Source organism: Acipenser ruthenus, chromosome 2 (genome assembly GCF_902713425.1).
Source record: "Acipenser ruthenus chromosome 2, fAciRut3.2 maternal haplotype, whole genome shotgun sequence".
Lineage (NCBI taxonomy): Eukaryota > Metazoa > Chordata > Actinopteri > Acipenseriformes > Acipenseridae > Acipenser > Acipenser ruthenus.
Window position 1 is genome coordinate 68,559,586 of NC_081190.1, and position 24,970 is coordinate 68,584,555.

A 24,970-nucleotide genomic window follows, 5' to 3' on the forward strand; every position below is an offset into this window, starting at 1 on the left:
GTAGTCGATGTTGTCAACTGGATAATGGTAAGATGTCAACGCATCTTTGGTGAACTCATGACGTCATCCATCCTAAAATGTTGGCATACCCCATTGGTTATGTCTGATGTCAATTGCAAGAAACGGTCCTATGAAACACATGTCCCCAGGCTGAAGAGTGTGTCAGTGAGGTTTCTCTTGCGTGTGACAGCATAGATCTTCAGTGCAATGTACAGTGGAAGTGGTGTTTCACGGTCACGATTGTGGCGAACTGTACCAGAGGAATCTGCAGCTTGCGCATGTTTCACACTGTTGATCATCAGGAGCTGAGATGTGGAGAGAGCTGCTGTTGTGCTGGTTGTATCAGGGATGGTGGTACGGCATCTTGCTGGGATCCTTGCTTGAATGACCCATCAAATCTGAATTTTCTGTTAAACATTTCTCTGCGCACGACTTGTGCTGCTCGTGCCAAATGCATTGCATCGCTATCATGGTCACAGGCCTTCCTAAGAGCACCACCAATGTCATCATCAAATGAGAGAAGTACACCTCTCCCCTGTGAATGTGCCCTTAGATCAGGAAACACAGATAGTAATCTGATTTTCAGTCTTGTTGTGTGAATTCGGCCCTCAACAGCAGCACCCAGCTGTTCAAGACACGCCTTGTACATGTGTGCCGATCAGCTAGCTGGAAGACTGGGGAAACACACTCTTCCATCCGGAAGTCTTCCATGTAGGCCACCAACTCTGCAAATGCAATGCCGTGGAGATGAGCTTCGGGATCTTCATCAGCACCTGTGATTTAGCATCTCTTGCTCTATTGTAGAGTTTCACAAGGCATTTGAGGTGATACTCATGGGCAATCATGTCCCCAGGTGCAAGCTTGGCCAGCAGAGTAGTGTCTTGTAGTTCCATTGCACATCTCCAAACCCTCGAATCAATGTCATAGGTGGAAGCTTGGTGGAGGCCTGCAGAGCCAGCTGGCTCATCACAGAGGAAGCATATGGCCTCTGTGAGGTCAATGTTGCTATGGCTTGAACATGTGTGCACAGCTGATGAAGTACCAGCCTTCCGTTCTTCTCTAGATTTCCTCTGTAGTCATTCAAGCTTTGTTTGGTTGAATTTCAAATGGCATGTTTTATGCCAGCCAGCTAGATGTGTCATCATTGTGGCTTCCATGCCATCCCCATCATTGAGTCTTTCAGTGTCAGTGTCCATTGGCATGTACCCAAGTTCCTGAAACTGACCAAGGTGACCTGCTAATGATTTGTAGCCGCTGCCAATCAGTGCCTTGGTTGATTTAGCTGGACACTGCAAAGCTTCCCCAGTCTCCTTCTGACGAAGCACACAGAGCTCTCAATTAGTAGTGCCAGCTGGCTTGGGGTGCTTGGGTTTAGGTGTGGTAGGGTCTACCAGAGTGTGACATTTTGCCATGGTGATAAGGAAGGAGAGGGCATGAACTCCAGAGAAAAAGGTTCAATACAATTGTCTCAAATACCAATTATGTAATCAATTTTAATAATTGTTCAACCTGTTGTTTTGAACTTGGATTAGATATAATTAATTACCCAGGTAAACTTGATTGGAACTTTTTATTGAGGATGATTTGTCTCTATTTAGGGACACATGTTGTGCAGATCTGAATATTCAGTTTTTTCCCCTGATAAAGACAAAAATGTATGCGCTTTATGTATAGTATGGATTTTTAATTTACTTCAATGAGGTTTGATGATTTTACTGAATCCACTCGTAAATAATGAACCAAAGAAACACAAGTTAGTGTGCTAATATTTACCACACAGGCTGCCACCACTAAAGACTGTCTGCAGTAGTGCTGATCATGCAAAATAAATTCACCTACAGCATACAAGCATATCATAATGGTGTAGTATTGTACTGCACAATTATAAAAAACACAATTATAAAAAAAATATATAAAATAAATATTTTGAGAACACAAAGTTTATGTTCTAAAAATATTTATTTCTTCAAAATATTTTTGGTGTTTTCAAAATACTTTTTGTGTCCTTAAAATATTTTTTTATGTCCTGCATGTCTAGGCCACCTTACTGCATGTGTGTCGCGAGAGGTCAATACTGAGTGACCTCTCAATGGCCAGTATTATGATAAATGTATGGTGGCTTCTACATTATTATGTAAATATAAACTCTGTGGGACAGAACAAAACCATAACACTCATAAAAGTAGTTTGTCTTTTTATTTAAACATATGTATTATGATGCAGGGTTCAGACAATTGAAACTTAGCATTCTCAAGTTAAATACAGGCCAAACATCACCGTTGAAAACAATCTGTAGATGCCTGCAGCACACAGAAACCCAGAAACCCACATAAAATGTGTTTAATTGAGGGAGTTATGATCACACTGTGCTAAAATAGCAAATAATTGTTGTCCGAGGTCATTGACCTCTCAAGGTCATCAGATCTGAGATGGCTCCACATCTGAAAATAAACCTTAGGGTGTGTAGAAACACTGTAGAAAATGACATGCTTTTATCATAAAATGCACAATACTTTTGCTTGTCAGCTGTACTAATTGGTCAGGTGCTTGAGTCCAGGCCCTTGCCTCCTGGGTTCAGTAACTTCCAATGCCAGTTAGCCCATTGGTGGTTACTAGCTTCATCAATAATTCCACTGTTTGCTCCATTTGATTATCCTTTTATTGATTAATCATAACATACTGCTCAGTTTAATTCGGTGGTTTTGGAGTAGAATTCACACAGTAAACTGATTCTAACATTGGCAGTCTACTGCATTTGAATAAGTCTCATCTGAGTAGGACTGTTACCTAGCAACGGGGGTAATGCGCCATGCCATGTAAAAACTACTCCAACTGCAGTGTAAACACTGTGACTCCTCCAGTTGTTCCACCTCATTAAAATCCTCAAATTGCATTCAAGTTTCAATTAATGAGTAATGATGTAATGATGTTTTGTTCTTGTAACGTGTCATTAGTATTGGGAATGTTGTTTAAATATTTGTGCAGTAAATAATAACATAGTTCTGGTGTGTTTTGTTATTAGGAAGTTGTTTACTAAAAACCTGTTTTAACCCTTAGCAGCACAGCAAAAATGTTAATGGTTACAAAGTAATAATCAACTTGTACCGTTTCTATCCGCTTACCTTATTTTTAATCATATTTACACTGCAGTATATCCTGCAATACATTTAAATAACATAAGGGAATCCTCTTCTATGAAATCAAAATGATAATTACATAAATCAGTTATGTAGGCTTGTTGGTACTGTAATGTACTCTTCAATACAAATGCTTCACAGCTGGTTTATTTCAAGAGACGGTAATGCTAGTTTAGGAAAAATAAAATAACAAAGGCAATTTTAAGTCCCTTTATTTATTTATTTATTTTTATAAAATACTAAAGTGACAGCTGTAAACCTGTGGTGGGGTTTATATCAGCTGGGTCTGGGTGTAAAGAAAGAAACCAGTACATTGTGATTCCAGATGGGGATATAGATATGAGAAGGATTGCTACTACAGATGCTCCACTCATAAAACAATAACCACAACTCAACTGCAGTAAAATTGCAGGAAATGATCCACAGCAGCAGAGTGGAGTTAGACTTTGAGTGTATTACCATGGTAACTTTAAGTGCATTGTAATGTAACTGTAACTATAGCACAATATGTGCAATGACCAACATATTAATCATATATTACTAAACCTACAATCAATTCAAATGAAATACATCCTTTAGTCTAGATCGGAACAAAGGGAAAGTTCCAGGACCCTGTCTAAATATTAATACTGCACCACCCACTGGAGGCAGCTGTATTGAGGGAACAGCAAGAAAGACAGCAATAGAGCCAAGGGAATAAAGGTATAATATAGCAGACGTGTGCCTGTGGTGCACAGTTGAACAGTTGGAACTAATGACAGGAGTTTATTGTTGTAAATTTCATTTGACAGTTTGAATTGTAGAGAGAAATGCAGCTTCCTCCCTCCTTCCCCCACACTCCCATGACTAGAGGAAAGGCCCGGAGCTGAACGTCTGGTACACACAACAAGAGTTTAATAATAACAATAATAATATTAATAATGATCTGAACCTCTAATTCTGGAGCAGTCTCTGTTCTGCATGGCTTGCCCCTTGTCAATCTATCTCAAGACACATCTTCTCAGCTTCCTCCTTATCCAAGCTTAGTTTCAGTCTAATCTTGGCCAGCCAAGTTCTCCTTAAACTCATGTTTGTTTTTGATTTAATTTGATAAACCGTTGCTTCTATGCTTGTATTAATTTGTTTCTAAATGTTTTTGTCTTTGCGTTGTATTTTGCACATCCCAGACTGCAGAAATCCCCTTGCCCCTGCTGAAATCTCCTTTGTGCTAAGGAAGCTGCTTTATATTTGCTTCCCTCTGCACCCTTCTGGTTGTTACTGAAAATCTATTATTTTAAGCAGAAGTGGGTAATATAAGCAACAATCTGCTGTTCCCAGTATACACGGTACAGTGTATATGTGGGTACACATGGCACTGTTAATTCATAGACCATGAAACAATATACATTTCTTATGAATAACAAAAAAGTAAATTATTTTATCTGAAAGGGACCTTCAGTCCAGATTAAGCTGCTAGTAAAGTATTTACCACACATCTAATCAAAATGAATATATATGACAGGTGTCAAAGCTGGTTTATAATATGTAAATGCAGACTTACCTCTCAAAAATCAGGTTACGCCTAAATTAAGTAAAACGTTCAATAAGTGATTTATATTGTAATCTTTTGTGTTCTGTTGGGACAACAAATTGGAGAAACAAGCTTGTGGATGTCATTTTGGTGCCATCTGGTGGAGAACTGGGGAATTGTACCAAAAACTATTTGCTTGAGCTTAGTGAAGGATGCAAAGTTTCATGTTACCATAGTTTGTAAATTGCAGGTATACCCTAGGGGCTACTTCAGTAGTTTATTGAGGTTTTCAATAAGATACCTCACGGGTGCTGAGAAATGTATTTCTGAACGTATGTGCAATGTTAAAACTGTATTTGTTCTGCTTTAAGTAAGACGAGTTATGTCCCTTTGCTTCTCCCCTCTTCCCTTCCAATGCCTGCATTGCTATCCTCTGATTAGCTCCAAGGCAATGGTATGTACTAACATCGACTGCAATGCCCCCCCCCCCCCCCCCCCACTGCTGCTCAGCTTAAATAACTGACCTTTCTGAATAAGCGGAAAATGAGAAATGTTTTAAATTGAACTTGTGTAAGCATGACTTCTATGTACTTGCCCTTTTGAAATCTTATTGGTTTGATATAACCATTGTTTGTGAAGTGCATGTCTTCAGCACACAATGCACATTGCACACACAGTCCTATAGACTCACAGAGATACCCAAAAGGCACAAGGAAAGGTATGACAACTGGCAATTATGTAATGCTCTAACGTATAGAGCACTCCCAGCAACATTTGTGGAAGATGCACACTGTTACCCTGTTTTAAGTATTATTGCTGACATTTGCATAAACCCAATTACATGCACAGGTATGAAACAAATTAACAAACTACCAAAGAAGATGAGAATATGATTCACCGTGTCTGTGTTGAAGTGAAGGTGGGTTGCTTTCAACAATTCCCTTTTCAGAAATGCCTTGACTACGAAGCATCTCCCTTGTAACAAAAACCCCACATGACAGGAAATTGAAGGAAATTCTTTGTACCCACTGAATTTCCAGAACATTGCATTTATATCTGTTTATTATCCCATGATATGTATTCTTAATCATTACTGTTGTGGATTACATGTTAAATAATGTCACCAGTATATTTTACATGGGTGGATTATTGTAATGAGGCCAGTATAAATTGACCACTAGTGGGCGCACTTGGAATGAGCACCGGTAATTTATTACCTTCTAAATCAGTTTGTTTGTTAAAATTCTCTAACAAACTCACTGTATTCAGGGGGAAGAAATTACCGGTGTACATCTCTAGTGGTCATTCTCATACTGACAATACAGAAATGTGTCTTTTTCTGGCTTGTTCAGCGTCTGCCCAGAGGTGAAATATGCAGGAGACTTTATTATGCGTGCCAGATATACACGAGTGTCTCACAGTAACGATGATTAAGAACACATTTAATGGGATGTTTTGAAGCAATGAAGTACACCTACTTGTACTTAATAAGGCTGTAACTTTACGTAGTGTAGGGTATATTTTATTTATTACGATTAAGTCGGAATTTGAAATCTGGAGATTATTTTCATATGCTGGTTTTGCCGGTTGGTTTGATATGTTCAGCCATCTTCGCTTAATAATAAGGCTGTCGTCTCCTGTAGTTTATACAGATGCAAATGTTTACTAATATTTTTAAACAGATACAAATTACATATTATGCCAGTTCAGAGTGTGTAAAGTAATCATTTAACACCTTCCATACTGAACCCAAGGCCTCAAAAATGTCCTCCCATTAAACCCAACTCAGACTCATAGAATAACTAATAAAACAGTTGGTCTGGTGTATTCAGGTGCATTTCCACTGACTTTGCAACGGACCTGTCTGCTATAATGTGTTCTTCTCTTCATTGCTCAAATTTACCTTCACCTTGTGCCTGATTCAGATGGAAGGAAATACGTCTCTGTCTTTCTTTTCAATAATTCCCCGAGCAATGATAAAGACAATAACAGAATACCCATTCCAACATTCACAGCCTTTAGTCAAGTAAGAAATTATCTTTCAAGAAACTCCATGTATTTAAATACATTCTGTTCATATCTACAAAATATGTAACATTATTAATCTTTTGGAATCTTTATTTCTCCTTTTCCTCAGAATGCATGCTCAGAAATCAAAATATTAATTTGCTTTTTTGGGGTCAATTTACTGTAAAAAGTACAGTACTGCCATCATACATTTTTTGTGTTCATATCAACCTGTAAATCGAATGTCAAACATGACAGGGTGACAGATCAAAAGAATGCATCCTTCTATTACTTGAGGTCATTGCATACTACAGCAATCATAATAGCAACATTTCACAACCTGCAAAATTACCCATAACCCCCCCAGAAAAAAAGCTTCTTTGCTGTTGACCGTTAACAGCTGTTATTTCTTGTAGCATTTTCTAATTAAAAGGAAGCACTCCAGTGCTTCTACTGAAGCTCTTTATTGTAGATTGACCCTCAGGATTTGTTTTTCTGGTCTCTCTTCACACTCAGTCCTGCTGATGACTGATATATGTTACCCCCTCCCCTGCTCCCCTGTGTTTCTCTAGAACACGGCTCTAGATAAGGAGAAGCAGATCCTGGTCAGCAAGCGCTGTCAAGAGGCCAGTGAAACCGTCGCAGAGAAAAAACCTCAACTCGCCCAGGCTGAGGACCCTGAGACGCCCTGGGCTGGCACTGTCACTGCTGTCTCCCTTCCTGCTTCATCTGAGCCAATACAGTTGCCCACCTCATTGCCACCTCCATCGACCCCCACCACGGCAGACACACCAACAGCAGCACATCCGCTGCCTCCTGTCAGCATGCAGTGCAGAGCTGGGGCTGCTGAATCCTGAGATTACCTGACCAGGCCGGCTACCAGACTTTCTCCAGAAAGGAGACGCACTGCAAGAGGCCCAGCCTACTCAACTTTATGTTTATTATTACCAACTACTCGCATGTAGGGGTTAGAGCAGGGGTGGACAATTCCAGTCCTGGAGGGCCGGTGTCCCTCCTGGTGTTTGTTACAACTGACCAATTAAGCGTCTAATAAGCACATTCATTTAGGGTACAGTTGGAACAAAAACAAGGAGGGACACCGGATCTCCTGGACCGGAATTGCCCACCCCTGGGTTATATGCTTTGTTCCAGTAACACTGCTACTGCTGCGGTAGACTCTGGCAGCCTCTGATGGTGTGTGCTGGCACTATGTCATTTCAACCAATATTTGTTTTAGAGGGCATTTTTTTTTGTTTTGTTTTTGTACATATAGTATAAGCTATGAAAATAGGTTTGATATGGTTTTGTATATGGCACTGCAAACCATTTCTGGTGATGTTTTTAGCCCCCCACTCCCCACATGCACGTCTGTTTACACCATTAACTTACTATATTTTACACTGGCTGGATCGTCATGTAGTTTTGCCTGTTTTTATTGAAGGAAAAAAAAAAATGTACTTAACTACAGTGTATTGTTCCTGCCTGTGCACAAACATCAGCAATGCGATTAAGAGCCTATTTGAAACCATGATCAGGACCTTAAAAGGGTTAACCGCAGTACACTGAAGAGGCTCAATAGGAGCTGATTTAAAATAAAAGGTATTTATTTGTACAAGAAATAAAAGTGAGGTGTTACGAGGTTTTCAAAAGTTTTGTTTGTTTCTCCTGATTGTTGTTTCTAATCATGAGCGTTTTTTTCTGTAAACTGTAAATGGTTAAATCTAACACTGCGCTTCGATGACTGTTGTTCACTGCATGTCACATACTTCATTCAAACAGCAATTCCAGACATCACCCAGTAGGACAACTAGATGTACAAAGTAGGTGCTAGATGTAACCTTGTTAGCATCCAGTATAAATGTTCTTTCTTCCTTTTTGTTTTTGAAATGCTTACAGTATGACCTGTTATTGATCATTTCAGCAACGAAAACAGTTTACCCAGGTGGTTGGAGTTGTAAATCAGCGAGGAACTATATAGAAGGACTATAACATTGAGGCTGTTTTTGATACAAGCTTTTTCTCTGACACACGCAAGTGTTCATCGTTGTCTTTTCTGTTTTCATTGTCATTAGTTAAAAATGTGAGCTTTTATTTTGTATTAGAAATAAATCAGAACACTGAAATCCATGCAATAAAGTCCTTCTCCTCTCAAAGGGTGTGTCATCTGCTTTATTGTCTTGAGAAAACCCAGAGGCAGAGACATGATGTAGTTCTCCTTTTTAGCTCTATCAAGTCAGTTTTTTGTAAAACCTTTGTTAATCCTGATCATTTCTTTCTTTTTAGCTTAAAGCAAATGATGTGCCTCCCATGCTGGTTATAGATTTATATCAAGTCTGTGTCAATTCCTGCAGTAGAACATTGTATGTTAAATGAATGGGACAGTATTGCACTTATACATAAGAGTTCAAGAATGTCAAATACTGCTCTTTTGAGTTTAATGCACAGGCAGCCGCCCATTAATACTTTAAATAGCTTAATTGTTCACTATATTCTATCAGTCATTCCCTGTGTCTTGCTATGGTGGCTTATAGTTGTTTGTGCACTGCAGTTTACTAAAGTTTAACCCAAACAGGTGTTTTTTTCTGTTTATAAAATGGCTTAGGTTTTTGTTCTACATGAAAAGTTTCACAACCAAGTTGGACTTATCTTTACAATCGTGATTTGAAATCTAAATCAAAAGTCTAAAAATGTTGGTGGAAACAAGGTAGTTTGAACAGGGAAAATCCATCCTGCTATGATGAAATGTGAGCGGAGGCTGGTCATTAATGTCTGTATGTCCCCAATGGTGGATCTGTCAAAAGTAATTTTATTCCTCTATTTTTTATTGTATCTTTCATCAAGCAGAGAAAACAAAGTGTAATTTTTAAACTACAGGACCAGCTATTTAACTTGCATAATTATCTTCAGCACCTAGATGGAAGCGTTGCATGAAAGCTAAAATACCATACCTGCAACCAACCAACATCTTGTGATGTGTGTCCATAAGAATAGGCAGCAATTAAAGCAAAAAGCAGATCAATCTCATTCTGATGGGTAGTGTATTTAAAACAATCTGGGCCCCCAAAATTGAGCGACTTGATGGGGGCTAGGAAACTGCTTTTGCAGTCCATCATGTTAAAAATGAACACTGGGCTTAGTTTGAAATCATGGAAGCCCAACACAGATACCTCAAAAGCTGGTTGATTTTGTTTTTAAACAGTCTTCGAAATGTTATAAATCCTTACATGAACAATATACTTTCTCCGAAACCAGTGTTTCTACCCTTGAGCTTCGGGATTTGCTTTGATTATGTAAATAAACATCAATGAACCATTACAGCTCTCGATTTCTACATTGTCTTCTGACTTCCCAGGTGAATCTAGTTTTGTCTAACGCTTCAAAATCGATACTGGACGAATCTGGTTCACCCATGCCATTAATTTGGGCGAGTCTAGTTTTGTCCAAAGCTTCAAATAGTTTTGCCGAGATTGGCCTATTATTTGGGCGAGTCTAGTTTTGCATTTCTACACACTCCCCTGCCAGCTTCCAGGTGTGTGCCGGGGTACCTGCCTCGCCTCCACTTCTGACAACAATGTGGCGACTATGTGCTGGGTTTCCAGTCAAAAAGCCTTGCTCCTCCATACACACAGGCAAACTCGCCACACACACACACACACACACGAGAGAGAGAGAAACAGTAACGCACCGGCAAACTCTCCACACACAGGTGGGTAAAACTATCAATAATTCAATTAGTCGGTACCCAATAATGCATTACAAGGGGACCGAGTGGAGAAGCTTCTAGAAAGTGATCAATCAATTACAAAGTGCTAGTCGACAATATATAAAAAAAAACATGCACTAATGAAATCAAAGTGTACAATTACAAAAATAAAACATAAAAGTAACAAAATACGTGAAATATAACGGGCATTATTGACCGTTACAATCTTAACTATCTTTTAATGAAGACGAAACAAAAGAAGATTTGAACACTAACAATTAACATTATTTCTCTCTCTTGTGTATGTGTGTGTGGCGAGTTTGCTTGCTCGTATGGAGAAGCAAGACTTTTTGGGAGAGAGAGCTAATAAAAAGAGTGGTTTTAACCGTTATTAAAAACCAGCCCTGGTGTCCTGCCTTTTCAGCACTGCCGCTGGGAACCCAGCACACCGTCACTACATTGTTGTCAGAAGTGGAGACGAGGCAGGTACCCCGGCACACACTGCGAAGCTGTCAGGGGAGAGTGTAGAAATGCAAAACTAGATTGGCATAGGCAAAACTAGATTAGCCCAGCATTGATGTAGACGCTTTAGAAAACTAGACTCGCCCAAATTAATGGTATGGGCAAACCATATTCGGCCAGCATCGATTTTAAAGCGTTGGACGAAACTAGACTTGCCTGGGCTAGTCCCGAAATTCAGTGAAAAAACGGGTTGCGCACAGTCATCGTTTTCAAGTTCTGGACCAATCTAGAGTGCCTAAAAAAAGTGGTAACTTCGGGATTCGTCCAGAAGCCCTTGGTGACTCGCCAGACCACCGGGTTTCACCCTTAACATATATAAACTTCCACTACCACGAGTCAATGAATTCCTGCTCACTGAATATAGTACAGTAAATCTGCACTCATGTCAGCAAAGTGAATGTGAAGCAGGTTTACCCTGTCTTTAAACAATCAGAACCCCACAAGAATGTAGTCTCCGAATTGGATTGAGGGGAAACAGTCTCTTAAACATTTTTTTTTTTTTTTATTCAATTAGCTGCACCACTAGGACATTTTTGCAAACTCAGGAAAGAGCCCTTTGATACAACGCACAAGTTCCATGCAACTTTATTACAGGAAGTCCTTGTATCCAGAATTCCCTGTGTATCTGATTATAAGTGCTAGTGTGTTTTGGCTTGTTTCTATTTTCCTAACACTTATGTACAAATTTTTGACTAAGTAAAAATAAAAAGACAAAAGACTTGTTACTCAAATACACATTTTCTTTCAGTTACAAATTGTTTATTGTTTAAAGTCATCACACATCGAAATACCTCATTCCAAATCAATTACTAAAATCTTCAGTGATACATAAAAATACAGTAGTCCTTAATTTCTTGCAGTTGTATCTTTAGGCAGCTTTTCCTCACAATGGGCAGACAAGACAAAAAAGAATTCTGAGATGGAATGTTTATCAGCCTTATTTTAACTCACAACATTTAAATGAGTCCTCACCAGTATGGGGATACAGACATACCAACATTGATGCACACCTTTCACCAAAAAAAAAAAAAAAATTATATATCTTTTTTCAACATCCTAAACATGGGCATTGCAGAAAGACAATACAAAGCTACCCCAAATACTCCATTGCTTCTTAAAATATTCCAAAAATCTGTGAATCACAGGAACAAGCTAGCATGAAAATCTTCAATACTGGTCAAGAAAGAAATTGTGTGCATCCTAATTAAATACGTAATAATGGGAAATCCTGTAAACTGTGGAGATGCTGCATCAAAATAGCTATGTATTTCACTATGATTTCCCTGAGTAGCAGGCAGATATGTTGATTCTGAATACATATTTAGACGGGTAACATGCAATGTTCTAGTCCCCCGTGGCTCAGTTGAAACAAATATCCCCTAAACCTGTACAAGCTATGCCAAACCGACAAGAAGCTGTTATACCTATTTAGTTTTTTCAAAAAATGTGTGTAATCATGAGAAGTCTTTATTTGTCCAAATTGTTGATTGATTGCTACCCTAAAACCAATGATTGTATTATTATTCCTTGACTCCAGTAAGAGCTCCTGAAACACGACTGCCTGAATGCCTGCATCATCACTCCAAGTTAACGGAGGACACTTGCCTGCTCCTGGGTCAAACGACTCCTCATCGTGAATACAGCAGAAGAGCTTGGTCTCTCAAGACTGAAACTGAAGAGAATGCCCCCTTTTTTTTTTTTTTTTTTTAAGAAGCAATAACCTATTTGCTGTCATTTAACATCCACTGTCATCTGAGATACAAATCATGCACAGATATGTAAGATAGTTAAAACAAAAAAAGAAACATTGTGTTTTATCACCAATTTGAGCATATAAAGTTGTGTAAAAAGTTGCGTTTCAAGGAATCCCTTGTCTAGTGCTAATTGTATGGTGATTAGAACAGTACTGATTCTAATAACATAGTAATAAAGGTACAGTATATCAAACTCTCACAGAATATTGCTTTTTTCCAAGTAACATCAGTAGCAGTACTGTACAGATGTCAAAGTAGCACAATGCTTATGAAAAATAGTGACCAAACATGTTTTTTTACCCATCATACTACACATATTCCCCATTCCCCCAAAAAAGCAAATATGAGCAATTTAAGACCATTGATGTAAATATATGTTTCTAACTAGTGGCCACATTATTATTGTTTTCCTTGCACAGAGATGAAAATAAACTTTTACAGCTAAAAATAGATTTTCATTTTTTTTCCATAACTACAGAACCCAGCCCTAAGTTTTATAATATATGAAATTCATTAAGGTCTACAAAATATAGCAATAAACCATTTAAAAATAGTTTGCTTTTTCTTGACAGTATTTAAGTTACATTCAGGAATTGAATATATTTATATAGATAGTGCCTTTAATAACAAATGGCAGGACTGAAGATCAAGCTCCCAGCAATCCCTTCTCTTCAAGTCTTCAGTATCTTGTTTGATATTCGTGATGCCATCGATTGAAGTCATTGTAAAATAGTACTATGCTTCCGGAGGCCATGCCGGTAATTATACACCTTGAAAATAGAATGATAAAAAGTCTGTTAGTCCCCTGAGCGTGTGAATGAAAGTATTCAATAAATATAGATAGAATCACCCTGTATACCACTCTATGTTAGAGTCCTGCATTGGGTCGGGTACCCGCGGGTGTGCTGCAATACAGGTCAGGTTCGGGTTGTAAGGTGAACTTTTTTGCCGTTTGCAGTTCGGGTGTGGGTCAGAAAATGTCATTTTTGGGTCGGGCTCGGGTCTGAATTTGAACCACCAAAAATGTTTTTTGTCCGTTCAGCGTCTGTAACCCTTTCCCAAATAACATATTGAAGTAAATGTACCGGTATTTCCTGCACTAAAGCAGGAGGCGATTAGGGAGGAGACAGCTGACTAAGCAGTGTTCTCGGATCCTTATATCATGTCTGCAAAAAAATGTATGTGGACAAGGTGAAAAAAAAGATAGCGCAGGGTTTATATCATGTAGTGCTGGGTTTCCCCCAATCCTGGTCCTGGAGGACCCCTGTGTCTGCTGGTTTTCATTCCAACCGAGTGCTTAATTACGTAAATGGTCCCTTAATTGAACTAATAATTTGTTTATTAGACCTTTTCACTTGTTCTCAGCTCCTAGAAAGTTGCAGACTTCAAGTTACTTATAAAATCTTATTGTTAACTCGAAATCTACAACTTTTTGGGAGCTGAAAAAAATGAAAAAGGTCTAATAAGCAAATTATTAATTCAATTAAGAGTTCAATTAAGTAATTGAGAACTCAGTTGGAATGAAAACCAGCAGACACAGGGGTCCCCAGGACCAGGACTGGGAAGCCCTGAGTGGATAATAGACCGAGATATAAATCACAAGTGTGGAATTATTTTGGAATTATAGCAAATTAAAATAATGAACATGTGACTGGATTCGCTGCTTGTAAAACCTGTCATCATGTTTTTGTGTACCAGAGCCACAAAACTGGTACATCACCTCTGTGAAAGCACAGGTGTAGCTCTCTTTCAACTGGTGGCATGAAAGGAATAGACAGGCATTTTATAGTGAAGTAAATAGACATAGTTAATACACTATGTTAAAATATATGCAGACCACTAGAGAAAGCTACCACACTGTATAGCCTATTGTATAAACTCAATCTGTGGAAAATGGTACAGATATCTGTGTGTGAATGTGAGAGCGTGAGAGAGTCAGGTCGACGCAGGCAGTAGGTAAGGACAAACACTAGCGGGTTCGGGTCAGGCTGAAGGTCTTATTAAAGCATGACGGGTCGGGTTGTGGGTAAGAAAGTGCTGCTGCAGATTGCAGGTTCGGGTCGGGTCCTGTAGTAGCAGATCCGGGTCGGAAGCGGGTCGTAAAAACCGGACCCGTGCAGGGCTGCTCTGTGATAATCAGACAGATCACGTTAATTACTTTTGCTTGCGCTCTTCTCTATCCCCTGGGAGCTCCCGTCCACGGTCGGCAGTGGAATAGCCTGGACTCGAACCAGCAGCCTCCAGGCTATAGAGCGCATCCTGCACTCCACGAAGAGTGCCTTTACCGGATGCGACACTCGGAAGCCCCATTGGAACTGGCTTTTTTACAGCAAGGAATTGGGTGGTATGATGTAGAAGCTCTGCCACAAATAAGGTCGCAAAGGATCAGGGGGTAAATGGGGCAGTGTAGCCTGTGTACGAATTAGGGTGGATTATTATGCATTATTCAATTTCTTATTATTATTCAAATTCTTTCTTATTATATATTTAAGGTAAGGCAATTACATGGTTCTGTTAAAAGTACTCCCAGCTATTATGCTTGCCACCCAGTTATACGGAATTCCCAGGGAGAACACTGGTGTGGCATTCTTCAGTAACTGTTAAGTCACTGTGTAGTGTCCTACCTTTGGTCTTGTGACATGGCCATTGACCTGATCCCAGCATCACATCCGGGGTATGTGAACAGCTGCTTAAGGTTGTGAATCTGCCAGACTGTCAGCACTCCTCCATCTCCTCCAGAAAGTAGGTACTGTCCATCACGGCTTAACAGTATTGCCTAGTGGAATGATTAAAAAAAAAAAAAAAAAAGTAAAAATATATGTATTTACTTGCTAGCCTTATCTTATTTACTCAACTCTGCCTCCAAGGGGTGGCATGGTTAGTTCATACTTGATCCTAGACCACTTTGGGGGGAAGGGGGGTGGCAAGAAAAACAAAACAATGCAATGCCTATCTGTAGAGGGGTTTATTAATGTAGACACCTGTGACCTGACCATCAGGAACTGAGCTGAAACTGCTGGTGCTCTTGAAATAGACATCCCTAACTGCAGCCAGATGGAAAGACAGTCAGAACCCATAAGAGATCAAATGTAACAACCAGGCTTCACAGCAGGATATACTATAGAATGTTTTGGCTGGGCTTCCTTGTGCCATAAGGATTATATTAAAATGCAAGGGCCTCACTAGATGAGTGGGTGTAAAAAATAAATAAATATTTGCACCCCTGGTAATTGTCAGAAAACCAGCCAGCCCTGTGCAAGTTCTTGTACATGTGAAGGTGGCTCATTGTAAACACGGCTTAGAAAGCCTGTATTCTCAAATAAACAATCTTAGAATGTGGCTGGTTTCATAGAATTTTGATAATCTGCAATTTACATCTGTAAATAAATTCACCAACTAAGATACATGCATACAAATATCATAAAAGCATTTTTGTTTGTTGATACAGTACCAGGGTTTCCAAAATTATAAATATATATATTTTTTTTTTTAGACTTGGCCTTCTGAATTAAATTAGCTGTTAAAATTAATCCAGCTGTATCCAGAACTTTATGAGAAAATCTATTTAAAAATACTTTAAGATGAAGAAAAAAGGCTAACATAAATAAATACATATGTTTTTATTTACTCTTATGAAAGAAACCAAAAGATGAATCTAATAAAACATAGCTGAATTAAAATTGCTCATTGGGATCACAGAGTGTATAATTATTTTATACGACCAGATTGCCTATGAAATCTTTTGTGCAATCCCATAAAGTGTATCATTAACAAATGCTAATCACTAGACATGGTTATTACAAGGAGAGCAGCACTGCAGTGAAGTGCTTCATAGGAACACAATTAAAAGGGCAATGTGCCCCCGAAGTTTATTTGCACAAAGTAATAAAAAGATGAATCAGATGGGGTGAAATCAATTCAGCCTCCCCTGAGTTCCGTAACACGTACAACCAGTTTCAATCCCAGGCTCAGAAATAACAATTTGCACGAGTAGAATTCCATTAACCTTTGGGTCTCGGTTCAGTGGCGTTCTCGTTCTACTACAGGCCCTTTAAACAGTGTCTAGCAACACTTAAATTAATTTCAAAAGCGCATGCGTGCTTATTAATATGTTTGCACGCTACAGGATTTGATACTGAATCAAAATCATATTTAATCTCCATTAGCAAGGCTCCTGAGTAGTAATAATAATAATAATAATAATAATAATAATAATAATAATAATAATAATAAACACATTTAATCCATTGCTAGCTCAATATGCAGAAAATAGCTTATATTTTTACAACAACAAAGAAATGTGTTTTTGGCAAGGGATAAATAAAAGTGACTTGAAGCTCAACCACCCTCAGCACCTATAAAATGAAGTGGAAGTATTAGCAGTTTGAATCTACATTCATTAAATGCAACACAGCTATCAAGTTTACTTATGATTCTATTGGCAATGGTCATGCACAAAGAACTTGTGGCTAACACCACACCCATATTCACCACACACTTGGAGACACATGGTGTACAAATACTATTATTGTGTTGTATTGTATGGGTTGCATCTTGGCTTCACTTAGGCAAATGTCCTATACTCAACAAGAACATGCCAAATTGCCCTGTGCTATCTGGAGGCTTTGACTAGTAATACTAAATTAACTTTCTAGCCAATGACTGTCCATGCATTCTCCTGAGCTGGCAGCTAGTGCATGAGAAGTGTGAAGTCTGGTTTTCCTTTCCAGCAGACCAGTGCTCACGCTATAAAACAAGGAGAGCAGCCCTTCGCTGCTCTGCGCTCAGTGGGAATCTGGAAACTTGGCACATCGCTGGGGAAGCCCAGGTGGGAGGGCAGGGCACATAAATCAAGAGCATTTCTCTGGGGCAGGCTAATGAGCCTGGAACACTCTGGAAGGAGACTTCTCAAAAACTCCAGCATGGAGTCAAATATCAAAAGATCTTAATAATACTGAGTAATGTCACACATGAGCAGAATGCCAAACAGACAGACATAAGGTTTGTATTCCAAGAACTATCTGCTATTTTGTTTAATTTTTTTTTTTTTTTTTACTTTTACCATACAAATCTAAATCTAAATGTCAAAGTCTAAATGATTGCATTATTATTTCATTGCACAAAAAGAAACACTTTTAAAAACATTCTTCATATTAATAAACGTCATAGGAATAAACTTGCGGACTGTAATCCTTTCAGCACGCATGCTTGTTTCCAAATTAGTCTGTCTGTAGTGCTGAAGTGAAGACTTATTTTGTTGTATAGATGTGAATCCCTTTATCCTCTCACTCAAGAAGGATTTTATTTAACACATTCATTATTTATGTTAATCTTGTATATCAAATATACTACTTCCAAGAAAAAAGTTGCCAGGTATAGGTCAGTGTGTGGGGACTTTCATTGAGGGGAAAAAATAACCCTTGTAGAGTTGCCATTACCAACACTTCTCCCTCATGCAGAACCGCAGAGCAGAGTTAAAATACAAATAAAACTACTTAAAATCAGAAAGAGGTGATCAAGTTCAACAGAGACGGCAGCAACAGTAATTAATACATTGATTGTAAAACATATGCAATATATTGGGCCCTATTCACAAAGCTTGAAGTCAGCTTTAATCAGTTTTGACTGATTAAACAAAAGCGTACATATTGTTGTAGGCTGATGTTAAAGAAACCACCAACAGGAAACAGCTTCCTTAAATTTCAAACTTTTTTTTTTAATCCACCAAAGCAGACTTCATGAAACATTCTTCATGAGTCAGACAGCAATCCAGCTACTTGATGTAGTACCAATGCTCCACGAGAACAAAGGATTCTACAAATAAAAACACTGCTGAAACACAAAATTAAACAGGTTATAGTTCTGGGTTACAAAAGTGCAGAAGGGTCTTTAAAATAAAAAGCAGGTGTGAGGCTCTGATTACGTCTTGGAGTTTTCCCAGGCAGACCGGAAGCCTCTCAGTAATTTTCTAGTGCCGTGCTGGATGAATAAGAAACCTGTCCTCTGTGCTTGATGATTGTAAATGGTAACCCCTTGTCAACATCCTGCAATTTTCCCCGCACCCTGACATATGAAATGCAAATCAAAGAAATTTCCGCCATGCTGGCCTGGACCCAGAGGAGCAACATTCTGACCTGCAAGTTCCCTTTCGACAGGGAGAAAGCCACTTCGAAAGTGCCTGTGGGCAGGTAGCCTTCATTTCAATTGCTGTTCTTTAATCATAACGTTGCTGGCTTGCATGATAAAGTGCAGAGGCCCTGGGAAAAAAAGGCTGTGGACTGTTTAAGGCTACAGTCCAATAGGGAGGAAGAAGGTACATCTGTGTTGTTTTCTTTTTTTTTTTTTTTTTTTTTTTAGCTTAAAAACAGAACTTCTGGTGCCTCGGGCGGCATTGCCCCAGCCCTTCAGGAGTGGCTGTAACACTGCAGGGATTGTTCCAGATCTGATAGACTGTCAGAGTAATGCCTGCAATCCACCAAGCAACACACAGGGCAATCATTCACAAGTCACATGTAACAGGAAATCCATCATGTATAAACATTTCTCTTTCTTATAGAACGGCTACAATTTAACGATATCAGTTCAGTCATTGTATGACCTTTCTACCAAATGTAGTGCAAGACACATATCTGCAAGAACTGACAACAGCAATCTAGCTACGAGCATCATGAAAAAGCAGACTACCATGACCTACATTAACTGTATGGTTATGTTGAAGAATTGTGAAATGCAAACAGAGAGATAGACTGAATGACAGGAATCTCTTTATATCCCCGAATCCTGATGAACTCAATATCTTGTGCTAAAGAACCCCCTAACCAAATCAGGTAACCCGTTCTCTAGATAAATGTAAACTATATAGTGTGTATGTCGCCAGGGATACGTGAAAGTATTGTGTTCAGCAAGAAATATCATAAAATGTATTTGTTTCTGAGCAACTATAGAACTTATTTAGGCACATTCATAAATTAAATTGCTTCATCGAAGCTCTTGCTCAGCATATTTCAGCTTCATCAGCAGACAGCTTTGTACTGTAGCTGTCTGGGATGGCTCTGGGATCATTTCTCAAAGGGTTATTTACGCATCAGCAGTTAAACATGTTAATGAGGGAAGTAATCCTCTGCTGTGTCCTGAAATGCCCTATAAAATAATAATAATAAATCATAATAATAAATCAGAAGAAGGAAACAAACAAAAGTATTAGATCCTTAATAGCTTCAGCATAAATCTGTACAATGAATACACTGGTATACTGCTTAAAACAAATGTTGTTGCCATTTGGAAAGGAAGCAGAAATCAACCGAGCTGATAGTTTGAGTTTGCAGATTTATATTTCAAGGTTAAGAACAACAGAAGCTTGCCAGATTAATTCCTCTGAGCTGAGGTCTTGTATGTAGCTGCAGGAGATTTCACACGTATCACTCAACTAGCAATTTGCTCAGAAAACCATAAAGGCACTAGAGGCAGGCACTAGAAGGCTTGTTGTGATTTGGGTCTGGGTAGATAAACTGAGTCAGCCTCTATCCCGAGCAGATTTGCCACAAATACACACCTTGACATTTTCCTCCACTTCCATGTGGCCCAGCAGCTTCCCGTTCACGCTGAAAATGCAGAAGAGACCCTTTTCATAGTAAACCACGCAGTGCCCTTCAGCAGAGGACTGGATGAGTCTCGGCCATACACAGTTTACTGGGCTTTCCAGAGTCCGCAGGAGATCTCCATTCATAGAATGTATCAGACAAGGACCCTCTGAGAGACAGACAGGAAAAATATATTTAAAGTAATGAAGTGTCAAGGCTCATGCTTGAATAGGGAATGCTTACAGCTGTGAGGGTGCGGGCACCTTTTAGCACTCTTACTGAGCGCTGTTCATTTTGTTCAAAGAAGCCAAGTTCACACGCAAGTGCAAGCAAACTTCATGATTAGATTCCCAACACCTCTGTCCTAAAGGGTAGTTTCTGAAATTAAGTCATTCTTTTTAGCAAAGCTCACCAGACAAAATGACATTTTTATGAAAAGCATAAAAAAGGATATAAACATTATACAATAATGAAACTTAATAGCAAGTGATTGAAGTCCATCTCTTTGTTTACACTAGGTAATTAAAAGCAATATAATGATGCCAGCATTATTCTTTTTCCAAAATATTGTGAGAGTACTGAATGTATTTAATTTGTTTATGATGAAACTGTATTTTAAGATATTTTTGTTAAAAAAAAAAACCAAAACACTCTTATAGCTTACCTTTGGAGCCACTGATGACCAGGCCCAGTTCAGCACACACAGTTGCACAGGTAATCTCACAGTCATGTCCCGTCAAAATAGCTCTAGGTGTGACGAACTCAGCTGAAACAAAAGGTCACACGATGAGAGTCTTGCTGTAGTTTCTCTAGATAGATATGCAGACTGCTCAAATTTGTTGGTACCACTCCACAAAAAACGAAGAATGCACAATTTTCTCTGAAATAACTTGAAACTGACAAAAGTAATTGGCATCCACCATTGTTTATTCCATATTTAATAGAAATCAGACTTTGCTTTTGATTTTTTATTCAACATAATATTGTAAATAAGAAAACAAATGAAAATAGCATGGACAAAAATGATGGGACCGCTAACCTAATATTTTGTTGCACAACCTTTAGAGGCAATCACTGCAATCAAATGTTTTCTGTAGCTCTCAATAAGACTTCTGCACCTGTGAACAGGTAGTTTGGCCCACTCTTCCTGAGCAAACTGCTCCAGCTGTCTCAGGTTTGATGGGTGCCTTCTCCAGACTGCAAGTTTCAGCTCTTTCCATAGATGTTCGATAGGATTCAGATCAGGACTCATAGAAGGCCACTTCAGAATAGTCCAATGTTTTGTTCTTATCCATTCTTGGGTGCTTTTAGCTGTGTGTTTTGGGTCATTATCCTGTTGGAGGACCCATGACCTGCGACTGATACAGAGCTTTCTGACACTGGGCAGTACGTTTCGCTCCAGAATGCCTTGATAGTCTTGAGATTTCATTGTGCCCTGCACAGATTCAAGGCACCCTGTGCCAGGCGCAGCAAAGCAGCCCCAAAACATAACCGAGCCTCCTCCATGTTTCACTGTAGGCATGGTGTTCTTTTCTTTGAAAGCTTCATTTTTTCGTCTGTGAACATAGAACTGATGTGACTTGCCAAAAAGCTCCAGTTTTGACTCATCTGTCCAAAGGACATTCTCCCAGAAGGATTGTGGCTTGTCAATATGCATTTTAGCAAATTCCAGTCTGGCTTTATGTTTTTCTTTCAAAAGTTTAGTCCTCCTGGGTCTTCTTTCATGGAGCCCACTTTCGCTCAAAAAGCGGCTGATGGTGCGATCAGAAACTGACGTACCTTCACCTTGGAGTTCAGCTTGTATCTATTTGGCAGTTATCCTTGGTTCTTTTTCTACCATTCGCACTATCCTTCTGTTCAATTTGGGGTCGATTTTCCTCTTGCGGCCGCACCCAGGGAGGTTGGCTACAGTTCCATGGACCTTAAACTTCTTAATAATATTTGCAACTGTTGTCACAGGAACATCAAGCTGCTTGGAGATGGTCTTGTAGCCTTTACCTTTACCATGCTTGTCTATTATTTTCTTTCTGATCTCCTCAGACAACTCTCTCCTTTGCTTTCTCTGGTCCATGTTCAGTGTGGTGCACACAATGATACCAAACAGCACAGTGACTACTTTTCTCCATTTAAATAGGCTGAATGACTGATTACAAGATTGGAGACATGTGTGATACTAATTAAAGAAACAAATTAGTTTGAAATATCACTATAATCCAATGATTTATTATCTTTTCTAAGGGGTACCAACAAATGTGTCCAGGCCATTTTAGAATATCTTTGTAGAATAAGCAATAATTAATCTCTTTTCACAGCTTCTTTGCTTTATTCTATGACATACCAAAGGCATGCAAGTATACATGACAAAATAGCTTCTTCACTTTTCAGGAGGAATGAAGTATTATTTCAATGAGCTGTAAGGGTACCAACAAATTTGAGCACGTCTGTGTATATATATATATATATATATATATATATATATATATATATATATATATATATATATATATATATATATATACACACACACATACACACTACCGGTCAAAAGTTTTAGAACACCTCCATTTTTCCAGTTTTTATTGAAATTTACGCAGTTTAATGTCTCAATGTACTCTGAAATTAAAGCATAGAACAAATAAACAATTGGAGATAAAAAAAGAAATCATGGAATCGTTTTGTTTAACAAAATTTAATCTAAATTTTTGACTCAAAGTAGCCACCTTTTGCAGATATAACAGCCAAACACACTCGTGGCATTCTTTCTACAATGGAAATCAAATATTGTTCGGAAAGTTCTTCCCAACACTGTTGCAGAAGTTCCCACAAATGTGTTGCACTTATAGGTTGTTTTGCTTTCACCCTTCTGTCCAGTTCATCCCAAACCAGCTCGATGGGGTTTAAGTCTAGAGACTGTGCTTGCCATTCCATGATTTGAAACCTACCGTCTTGTTCTTTTCTTCTAAGGTAGTTCTGACATAGCCTGGAGGTATGTTTTGGGTCATTATCTTGCTGTAGGATGAACCCCTGACCAACTAGGCGTATACCAGAGGGTATTGCATGGCACTGCAAAATGCTGTGGTAGCAGTTTTGGTTCAGGGTGCCACTCACTCTGTGCAAGTCGCCGACTCTGGATCCAGCAAAAGAGCCCCAGACCATCACGGTTCCTCCTCCATGTTTGACAGTTGGTGTCACACTCAGAGGAATCATCCTTTCGCCTACTTGACGGCGTACAAAAAGCTTGCATGATGAACCGAAGAATTAAAATTTTGAATAATCGGTCCATAAGACCTTCTCCCAGTCTTCAGTAGTCCACTGGCGGTGCTTCATGGCCCAGGCAAGCCTCTTTTTCTTATTTTGCCATTTTAGCAATGGCTTTCTTACTGCCACTGGACCTGTCAAACCTGCAGCTCGAAGTCTTCTCTTCACAGTTGAAACTGAGACTTGCTTACTTCGACCAGTGTTAAGCTGTGCTTGAAGCTGTCGTCCTGTGAGCCACCTATCAAACAAGCTGTTGACTCTCAGAAATTTGTCTTCTGATTCTGTTGTGGCTTTGGGTCTGCCAGACCTCTTCCTGTCAGAGTTTCCTCCAGTTTGCAAGTGCATTTTGATGGTGTAGGAAACTGTACTCACTGACACCTTGGCTTTCTCTGCAATTTCTCTAAAGGAAAGACCTATGATTAAGGGTTATAATCGTCTGTCTTCCTTTGTTAATTGCCCTTTTCTCGCCATTATGAGAGCAATATACTACTTCCGCAGTACAATACTGTCCAAATAATGCTTAAGAGGGTGTAGTAACAGTCTGTTCCAACACTGCTTTTATATAGACAGAGGGTTTGTAAGTAATCAGCAAAAGTTGGGACACCTGTAGGAATTGTTAGCATCAACTTTCAAGGCTTAATTTACTTCCATTGCTGCAGAACAGCTGTAAGTTGTTAACCCATTACTTGTTCCCTTAAAAAGGCCTTTTTGTATAACTCTGAAATGTACATTATTTTTCAGTTTTTGGTAACCTAAACTTTTTTTTTTAACCTCTGGCAGTTTACCGCTTACCTTTGTACCATTTCAGGTTATTCACTAGACTTGAACTGCTTAAATTTCAATAAAAACTGGAAAAATGGGGGTGTTCTAAAACTTTTGACTGGTAGTGTGTATATATATATAATATACACACACACACACACATATATATATATATATATATATATACACACACACACACAATATATTAAAGTCATCCTGGGATAATCTTTCTGTAAAGTTATTTAGTCCTGAAAGACCAAATACAGCACAACAGCAGCTGTTGATGATTGGCCGTACAGTGGGAAGAGGCGGGACAAACTAAAGGGACTAGGGACAGGGGGAGCATTTGTTGTTGTTGATGTGAAGCAGAGAAAGAAGCAAATAAACAGATACAGAACTAAAGAAAAAAAAAATTGAGTATTTGATTAACTTTTCAAGTCGGGTTGATTGGGATTCTTGCATGTTCAATTAAGATTTTGTGCACTTTGAAACGATTCATGTCAGATTGATTTTGAATAAAAGTTTAGCTTCAAATTGGGATTTTTGTTTTTGTACAGCGTTTTAATTCTTTGACGAATTGGATAACAAAGGCAGAATACTGCATACGTGAGATGAACAGGTACATGTAATTCTACTTTTATTCACAATATCATCTCATTAACTTAATCCAAACAGTATTGCTCATTTTGATTGTCCTTTCGCTATAACGAACCCCTCGATATAACGAACAAAAGGCT

At 38.8% G+C, this 24,970-nt stretch overlaps 2 protein-coding genes across 10 annotated transcripts in view; one reads left to right on the forward strand and one right to left on the reverse strand.

Annotated features, from left to right (window-relative positions):
* LOC117408912 (serine/threonine-protein kinase DCLK2) overlaps positions 1 to 8,807 on the forward strand; it is a 104,893-nt gene extending 96,086 nt beyond the window's left edge. For 4 of the 6 annotated variants that reach the window (XM_034014343.3, XM_034014344.3, XM_034014345.3 and 1 more), the window contains exon 17: positions 7,227 to 8,807. In XM_034014343.3, the coding sequence (XP_033870234.2) occupies positions 7,227 to 7,511 (285 nt within the window). In that variant the 3' untranslated portion in view covers positions 7,512 to 8,807. Of the gene's footprint in view, positions 1 to 3,928; positions 5,102 to 7,226 lie in introns of all 6 variants that reach the window. The other 2 variants (XR_004545442.3, XR_009308829.1) reach the window with 2 other exon arrangements.
* A 2,791-nt stretch (positions 8,808 to 11,598) lies between these two features.
* Positions 11,599 to 24,970, reverse strand: part of LOC117409386 (lipopolysaccharide-responsive and beige-like anchor protein) — a 282,415-nt gene continuing 269,043 nt past the window's right edge. For all 4 annotated transcript variants that reach the window (XM_058999629.1, XM_058999623.1, XM_058999634.1 and 1 more), the window contains exons 53-56: positions 20,878 to 20,979; positions 20,186 to 20,382; positions 15,258 to 15,409; positions 11,599 to 13,403 (exon numbers count right to left, since the gene is read on the reverse strand). In XM_058999629.1, coding sequence (XP_058855612.1) covers positions 13,313 to 13,403; positions 15,258 to 15,409; positions 20,186 to 20,382; positions 20,878 to 20,979 — 542 coding nt within the window. In that variant the 3' untranslated portion in view covers positions 11,599 to 13,312. The remainder of the gene's footprint in view (positions 13,404 to 15,257; positions 15,410 to 20,185; positions 20,383 to 20,877; positions 20,980 to 24,970) is intronic.